Genomic DNA, 9,212 nt, shown 5'->3' with positions numbered 1-9,212 from the left:
AATTCATCGTCTATGTCTTTCAACAGGTCAGCCTGATATGCCTGAAGGATCGCCATAGTGTGTAAACTGGCGGCCGCCTGACCTGCTGCCGAGTACGCCCTACCCACTAAGACAGACGTTGTTTTTACTGGCTTAGTGGGCAGCTGCGGGGCTTTAAGGGATGATGCAGACTCGGGGGAGAGATAGCTCGCGAGCGTCTCTTCCACCCGAGGCATCGCCGCATAGCCATTTTCCTTTAAACCCACAATATTTGAATATTCGGATGTTATAGGGTTATAAACTCTAAAAGATGCTGGTTTATTCCACGACCTCCACACCTCGGTGTGGAGGTCGGGAAAAAACAGTAAGCCCCGCTTTTGAGGCTGCACTCTCGATGGCAGAAAGCACTCATCTAGTTTGCTTTTTGTTTGACGGGCTTCCTGCTCATCGGCTGGCCAATCTAGATTTAATCTGGCAACAGCGCAAGTAACAACCTCAATAAGCTCCTCCTTGTGTGTGTGTGCTTTATAACTGAGGTGGCAAAAAATCCTCAATCTCTTCACCCAGGCTCACGACATCCAGCTCCTGAGAGCTAGTGTCGCTGCACCTGCGCTTCAGCATCTGAAGAACTGAAGCGTCAGATCTAGCGGTTAGTTCAGTGCACAGCAAAGTGGGGGTGACATTGAAACATCAAGAGTGCAAAATATACACAACCAACCCTCCCCCCACACCAATTATATATATATATATATATATATATATATATATATATATATATATATATATATATAGGGCTGTCAAAGTTAACGCAAATTTATTTTAACGGCACAAAATGTATTAACGCGCGTTAACGCAGCGCACATTTTCTGTCTGATCAGTGGCATTGCCCGTAGTTGGAAAAAGTCAGAGCAGTCATAGACGCAGAGGAAGCAGCAGCAAACATTAATAGGGAAAGAAAAGGGTTGACATTAACATTAATATTCTAAACCAAAAGTGCAGGTATTGCCTACATAAGCTACCATATTTTCTGTTTAACTTTTATTAGACTCCAGAAAGAAAAGTGCGTTTTTTCACTGAGCACATTCTCTGCAGTCTGAGCGCGATGCACTGAAGCTAACTTTCACATGTCTGAGGTAACTCATTAACACCATCACCGCTTACAGTACACGTGTTTTATTGAACTAAATACTAGGGCCGGGACTTTAACGCGTTAATTAAGATTAATTAATTAATTAAACTACTGTCGTAAGCTCTGTCATCCTACAACAGGGGATGCCATCGCGTGTGCATTTGTTGACATGACAACCCTGATAGCTCTGAACTAGTGATGCGCGGGTCGTCTCATAACCCGTGGACCCAGTATGTCTATTTAATGGTCGCGGGTGCGGGGCGGGTTGTAGAAATATATACAGTGGTGCGGTGCGGGCCAAATAACTTCATAAAAGCGTCCCGCGGGTTGGTGCAGCACTAACAGTTCCCCTGAACACTGCAGGAGGAGTTCACATGCAGGTGTTCTTCTGGCGGCGCGTGTGAAATGTCTTCATCCCAGGTACAGTCAGTGGCATGTTTCAGCATGTCATATGAATATAATTTCATGGGTTTTATTTTTTTCAAACGCCAAATAATCGCGATGCTCACGTTTACAAGCCAGCGTAATTATAGTAGTCTATTGGTTACCGTTTTACAGAATCTATATGATACTTCAGTTCAATGTTTGAGTGGTAGCTCACCGTAACAAGCAGGAAAGCATCGGTCGGGCACGCCTCCTTAAGCTCATGCCGACGAGCAAACGCTGGTCACATGTTGATCCTCGTCCTGCCTTTAATCACAGCACTTTTTCGTTTCCTCTTATTGCTTTCCTCCAACAAAACCTTTTCTTTCTTATTTGTCTGTGCTGCTTCGGGCATGACTATTTTATCCGACGAACAAAGTTGGGCGCGCATGTCCCAATTTTAAGGAAGTGTGGGTGTTGGTGGAAGTGACGTATATGCTGTAAAGCAGTCGAATTTTGTCGTTCTTTTTTTTCTCGGGTTACTACCCGAAACCCGAAGTTTAAAAGTACGATTAAAAACGGTACAGACCCCATCAGGCTATGGCGGACGTGTCATTCAACCTATTGTAAGTCGATTTATCACAAGAGTCTTGAAAATATATTATGAAGGTTGAAAAGTTACCTAGTGCTGATTTAATTTGAGTGAACTCAGTGAGTTAATTTTATCTTAAACATGTTCTTCTCCAACTTCAATATTGTCTAACAATTGTTATTTTACCATTAAATTTGTAAAGTTAATTCGATCTAGAGTTTGCACGTTTGTTTTAACACTGGGTTGGTACTTCCATATACATCACGCACGTGACCTTTCCAACGTCACAGTGGCATACGTCATGCTATAGTAGAACAAAAGTCACGCATTTGAGGATTAAAAAAAATATATTTTTTTTTAAATAAGGGCACTTGCTTCCTTGTTTGTTTTATAAAATGGCCGATGGTTTGGCTAGATACGACCATATTCCTTGTCTTGGATCGTGCAGAGCCTCTGAAGCCCTTCCTCTGAAACTGCATTGAATTGGACCTTTAACCATTGGTTCCCATTGAAGTCCATTATTTGGAAATCCTGGAATGTTTTCCTCAGAAAACTTAATTTCATTTCCACTGAAAAAAGAAAGTCAAGATCATACTGGATGAGTAAATTATAAGGAAATCTAATCCTTCAAAGGGATAGTTCACTTTAAAATAAAAATTCTGTCATCCTTTACTCACCCTCAAGTTGTTTCAAACCTGTATTAATTTCTTTCTTCAGCTGAACACAAGGGAAGATTTTCTGAAGAATGTCAGTAATCAAACAGTTAACTGGAGCCATTGACTTCCATAGTATTTTTTTTTTCCTACTATGGAAGTCAAAGGCTCCAGTTAACTGATTGGTTACTGACATTCTTCAGAAAAAATCTTCCCTTGTGTTTAGCTGAAGAAAGAAATTCATACAGGTTTGAAACAACTTGAGGGTGAGTAAAGGATGACAGAATTTTCATTTTAAAGTGAAATATCCCTTTTAGTGTGAATTTCAGGGTGTATTTGGTAATGGGATCTCAGAGATCTCTGTGTGCAACAAATGTTTATAAGCTTAAAATATATATTTTGGTGCCAGCAAATATGCAACAACATGTAAGAGTGCATACAGTTACAGCCACTGTACACTAATAAATAGCTGACTGAAATCCTAACCTTTATACTAAATCAATTTTCTTTTGTAGAGCCCATCATGATGCCACACTATTAGAACCAGGTCCTCCAGCGATTTACCAGCTGAACACTGAGCGAAAATATATTGATGGGAATGATAGAAAGGTCAGACGGTGGACATATGGACGAAGAGACAGAAACAAGCAGAACAAAGTCATACTGATGGTGGGAGAAACCGGCTCTGGGAAAACCACCCTCATCAACACCATGATCAACCACTTACTGGGAGTGAAGTTTGAGGATCGAGAGTGGTATCAAATCACAGAAGAAGATGAAGATATAGATGAAACGCAAACCCAGACATCTGAGATCACGGTTTATGAGGCATTTGTTGAAAAAAAAAAAACATCTCTGACCATCATTGATACTCCAGGATACGGAGACACTGAAGGATTCGAGAAAGACAGAGAGATTTCTGAGTACCTGAGCAGGTTATTTTCAGATAAGGATGGGGTTCATTATATTGATGCAGTGTGTTTTGTGATGAAGGCGTCTCAGAATCGTCTCTCTGGAAAAGAGCTTTACATATTTCACTCAGTTCTGTCTCTGTTTGGGAGAGATATAGAGAACAACATTGTGTTTCTACTCACACATTCAGATGGATTACCTCCAAAAGATGCACTCAGAGTCATTAATAAAGCAGAAATACCCTGCAGAAGAGATGAAAACAACGAACCTGTTCACTTCTTATTCAACAACCAGCAGAAAGAGAAAAGACACAAACGGTATGAGCGAGTTTTAAAATCAGCCTGGGAAATGGGAAAGGAAAGCATGAATGAGTTCTTGACACTACTGGAAGAAAAGAACAGAAAAAGTGTTAAGATGACATTAGATGTCCTGAAGGAGCGAAGACGACTCGAGGCCTGTGTCTCTAATCTGAAGGACCGAATCAACGAGAAGGAGAAAAAAACTGAAGAACTGAATCAGATTCAGAAAGCTGTCGAAGAGAACAGAGACAAGATTGAGAGATGTGAAAACTTTCAGTTTACAGTGAAGAGAAGTTACAAAGAAAAAGTCCCCATTGAAAATGAATGGCTGTGGAACAGAAACGCCACCTGCTGCTCCGTCTGTGAGGAAAACTGTCATGAGTGTGACTGCTCAACAGCAAAAGATCCCTCATTGTGTTCAGTCATGAAAAACGACCACTGCACTGTCTGTTCAGGGAAGTGTCATTACAGCAAACACGTCAGAGAGAACAAGAAATATGTGACCAAGACAAAGGATGTCACTATGACATATGATCAGGTCAAACGGGAGTATGAACGCACTGATGAAAAGCCCCAAACCAGCTTCGACAAAACAAAATATGAGGATACGAAGGAACAACATGAAAGAAACATGAAAAAGACTAAGAATAAAACAGGAATAGAAGGAAAACTGAAGAGCGACCTGGAGAAGATTAAAGAAGAAACGTCTCTCCTTCTGCAGGAAGCTTATATTGCCGTCATGATTCTGTCTAAGATCGCATTAAAAGCCGACAGCGCTTTCACTCTTCAACATCTGGAGTTCCTGATTCCCAGACTGAAGGAGGAGAGAAAAGATGCATGGGTGACGAACCTGAAGGATCTGAGGAAAGCTGGAGAAGAGAAGAAAAACAAGGGGCCTTTAGAACAGCTGATGGGTTTTTTCAGTCGTTTAACTGGTAAAAAATAATGCAATAAATATAAAAAATACAAGATGAAGAAGCAGAACAGATGCTGTTTCATTACAGAAAATAAAATGATTGAAACTGAAAAATTCCTACCAAAAATTAAGAATAAATACAATACATTGTATTAAAATTACTTATGATTATTACACTTATGTTTAGTCTTTATTTTAATTGTTTAGATATGATCACTTAAAGGATTATTTCAGCGATTAGCATATGTCTTTGTATCAGTAGAAACCCTGGAGTATATTCGAATGATTGTATGAATTTTATGAAAATAAACGAGGTCGTGGTGGGAAAGTGAAAGTGATTCAGTAATCCAGTAGTGGCTTTGGGAGTGGCCTCACAGGGCAGCGAAGCATTCTGGGAATTGTAGTCTTATCATTTAATGTCACTTTTTGATGTCTTTCAGAAGAGGTAGTTTAAGTGTTAATTGAAATAAAAGCCTCAATTTCACCATTATCGGTGATATTTCCCAAAAATCACTTACTGTATCCCATGCCTTGAATGAAGTACTTGAACGCTTCTGTCAGTTTGCTGGGCTGTAGAGACACACACATTTCATTCACACACAGTTTTCACCAGTAGAAATGAATTGTGTTAATAAATCATTTTTAATTGATGTGACATACCTGAGTGAGCTGTGGCATCCCGCCAGCGTCAGCCATCTGGAGAAAGAACAAGTCGTGAACAACACGTATGATACACTTTTTATCATTGATAAAAGAACAAAATCATGCATAAAACACTGGAGACGTCCAAACCTTGAGGAATGAGGTGGTGGTTGGATCTAGTTTGCTGTTGCACTCCACCTAGTGGACAGAAACAGACGTGCAGTGAGATGAATCGGGGGAATTGAGGAGGAATGGTGTGTATTTGAATAAAGACTTACAGCAGCTTCCTCATACGGAGCTTGATCACCGACCACCAGCATCACAGGACACCTGAAACACACAGACACGTCAAAAGAGGAGCAAACACAGAGAGTGATGCATTCTGGGTTTGCTTTCATCATTCTTACTTGAAAGTGTTGTTCCTTTCGATGCTCAGATCTCTGCGACTGTGAGACAAAGAGAAAAACATGATTATAAAGGGGCATTTTTAGCATCACATAAGTAACTTTAATGCAAAATTAAACATGCAAGAACACAGCACTGATTTAGATACTCCAGCTGTTATTAATCGTCTGCTTTAATGGCTCAGATCAATCAAACTTTTTTTTTTTATATCATTCGGGGTGTGTTCATATATAAACTTCTGTGGCCTTCAGATGAGCTCAAGATCAGCGGAGAGAGCTTCATGGAATGGATTTCCATGGTCGAGCAGCTCATAAAAGCCTTGTTCTCTGAGTGACCAATCACGCTTCAGTCTGACAATCCCATGGACGAGTCTGGTTTTGGCGTTTGCCAGGAGAACGGGACTTGCTTGACTGCATTGTGCCGAGTGTATAGTTTGGTGAAAGGAGATTATAGTGTGGAGTTGTTTTTCAGGGGTTGGGCTTGGCCCCTTAGTTCCAATGAAAATAAAGCTTCAGCAGACTAAGACATGTTGGACAATTTCATGCTCCCAAATTTATGGGATCAGTTTGTGGATGGCCCCTTCCTGTCCCAGCATGACTGCGCTCCAGTGCACAAAGCGTCGGTCCATAAAGACATGGATGAGGAGTTTGGTGTGGAGGAACTGGACTGGCCTGCAAAGAGTCCTGAGCTCAACCCGATAGAACAGCTTTGGGATGAATTAGAGCGGAGACTGAGAGCCAGGCCTTCTCGTCCAACATCAGTGCCTGACCTCACAAATGAGCTTCTAGAAGAATGGGCAAAAATCCCCATAAACACACTCCTAAACCTTGAGGAAAGCCTTCCCAGAAGAGCTGAACCTGTTAGAGCTGCAAAGGGTGAGCCGACTCCAGATTAAACCCTACGGATTAACAATGGGATGGCATTAAAGTTCATTTGCATGTTAAGGCAGGTGTCCCCAAACCTTTGGCAATATAATGTACCTGTCTACTTTATATTTCATTGTATTTTTTATTAATAGCAACATACATCAACACTGCTTCCCTGTTCTGATGCAGTGGAGAGATGTGTAACTGATTTTTGGTTGATTATATTTGTGTTTTAAAGTGAACATTAAGATACGTCTGGTCCTTTGTGATTGAATAATTCAATTCATCTGCACAGTTAGAGCAGGAGATTTTACCCCAGGTAGCTCTTCCAGAAGAGTTCGATGTTGATGGCGTTCGGCGCTTTAGCGAGTCTCTCTCTGTGAGATTGAACCAGGTCTGTGTTTGCAGACAGCTCTTCCTGAAAACACACACACACACACACACACACACACACACACACACACACACACACACACACACACACACACACACACACACACACACACACACACACACTTTTATAATGGACGGCATTAGATAAAGAGGGCTCATCACTATATAAAATAAACATGATGGCAATTTACCATAATGTGAATATTTCTTTATAGCAGGCAAATATATCTGCGGTGTCTGCTAAACATTTGCGCAGTCATGTGGAATTTTTTTAAATAAAGTATTTATATGTATGTAATAACTGTTTCAGACTCATGGCATCATGCAGTGTGGCAGATAATATCATGCGTCTTGACATGGCTATGGCTGCCAAACAAAACTAACCTTTCGGAACAGAATATTAGTGCCACGAACAAAGAAAGTATGTATTTTTGTAACATTTAAAACGTCTTATTTAGTCTTGATAAAGCCATTAATTCATAAGCACGTTGCAAACCAATAACTCCGGTCCAGGTCTGTGCCGTGTTTCGTTAGAAATGCCCCATGATGAAATGTAACTTTTGATTAGTGTTGGTACACATCAATAATTCATCAGCCTACAATTTCATCAGCCTATAATTTGGCGCTTGTCAAACTCGCTCAAATCCTTACGCTTGCCCATTTCTCCTGCTTCTAACACATCAACTCTGAGGACAAAATGTTCACTTGCTGCCGAATATATCCCACCCACTAACAGGAGCCGTGATGAAGAGATCATCAGTGTTATTTACCGGTCATAATTAGGGGTGCACCGATCCGACTTTTTCAGTCCCGATACCGACACCGATGCCTGGGCTTTATGTATCTGTCGATACCCGATACCGATCCGATACTATTGTTAAATTAATAATAAACTGTACACCTTCCTTGAAGAGACTAAAGGCACCAGACTTTACTAAATAAAGATAATAAGACAAAATAACAGATGTATGCAAAGTGTTGAATTCTTATTTATTTAAAAAACAATTGTGCATTCAAATCTAAAATATAATTTAGGGCTCGACATTAAGCATGCTCTTGTCTCTCCTTCGGATAAGTAAAATGGTCATTCACTTGTCCAGGTAAAAAATGTGCTTTGAAAAAAGTTAGATTTCTGTGTGTGTGTGTGTGTTGTAAATATAACTTATTCTGAAGCAATATTCTCAGTGTTCAATCAGCTTTGACATATTTTAAATCGGCATATTTGTGATATTTTACCTTTATAAAGGGCATTTTCCCCTAATCTTATTAAATATAAGTGTGGCAAAGGGGGCGTGGTTCTGCGAGGTCTGCAGCGGGAGAGAGAGCTCAGAGCGGAGCGGCAGGTAAGTAGGTCAAGCACAGATGACGAACACCTGTTTCTGATTGCAGTAATTGGCGTGAAGAGAGCGCATTTAACCCACGGCCGGGAGAGAGCTGGGAGAGAGAGTTGGACTGGGACTTCGCATGCACAGCAGAGAAACTGAGAGACTGACACAGAGTGTCTGATTGAGAAGGAGAGATCCATATCGGGGAGAAACTGAGTTATCACACACACACGTGTGTTTGTTTTTGTTTTGAAAAGACTGAATAAAGATAGCGAGTCCCAGTCAAAGCCGACCCCTGTCTTCTTCCTTCCATACACAACGAACTTTACTACACTGGTGCCGAAACCCGGGAAGGAAGAAGAGAGCCGCCGCCATGCAAACTCCGCCGAGGACGCCACTTGTGGACATTGCCCAATCGCTCGCGGGTCTTCACCAAGAACACCACCAGGACCTGCTGGCCGTGAGGGAGGAACAACAGAAAAGGTTCGAAGCTCTCCTCACGGCCCAGCATGAAGACTTTAAACAAGTATTTATGTATTTACATAAAAGTCTTTACAAATAGGTAGAAACATTTGTGATATAGTAAGAACTCAACTCAACAAAATATGTAACAATGGCCTAGTGATTTTTGGATATTTTACTGCAAAAATGTTTACATATTACACCTTTAATTCACATTTTTGAGAGAACTGAAATCTTTCTCTTTCATGAGTTGCATGTGATTGGTGTTCATTTGAT

At 40.8% G+C, this 9,212-nt stretch overlaps 2 protein-coding genes across 2 annotated transcripts; one reads left to right on the top strand and one right to left on the bottom strand.

Moving 5' to 3' along the window:
- Positions 1-289: 289 nt before the first annotated feature.
- Positions 290-4,873, top strand: LOC137073235 (uncharacterized). The gene is made up of 2 exons (XM_067441567.1): positions 290-465; positions 3,232-4,873. The coding sequence occupies exons 1-2, from the start codon at positions 290-292 to the stop codon at positions 4,871-4,873; spliced, it is 1,818 nt and encodes a 605-aa protein (XP_067297668.1).
- A 480-nt stretch (positions 4,874-5,353) lies between these two features.
- LOC137073170 (protein NDRG2-like) lies at positions 5,354-8,985 on the bottom strand. Its single transcript, XM_067441433.1, has 7 exons — positions 8,821-8,985; positions 7,071-7,174; positions 5,893-5,931; positions 5,764-5,815; positions 5,636-5,683; positions 5,504-5,539; positions 5,354-5,413 (listed from the first exon to the last, which is right to left on the bottom strand). The coding sequence occupies exons 1-7, from the start codon at positions 8,983-8,985 to the stop codon at positions 5,354-5,356; spliced, it is 504 nt and encodes a 167-aa protein (XP_067297534.1).
- Positions 8,986-9,212: the final 227 nt, after the last annotated feature.

The sequence above is a fragment of the Pseudorasbora parva genome, chromosome 1 (assembly GCF_024679245.1).
Source record: "Pseudorasbora parva isolate DD20220531a chromosome 1, ASM2467924v1, whole genome shotgun sequence".
In the NCBI taxonomy this organism is placed as follows: Eukaryota; Metazoa; Chordata; class Actinopteri; order Cypriniformes; family Gobionidae; genus Pseudorasbora; species Pseudorasbora parva.
The sequence above is the reverse complement of the archived record's forward strand: the minus strand, read 5'-3'. Positions and strand labels throughout refer to the sequence as shown.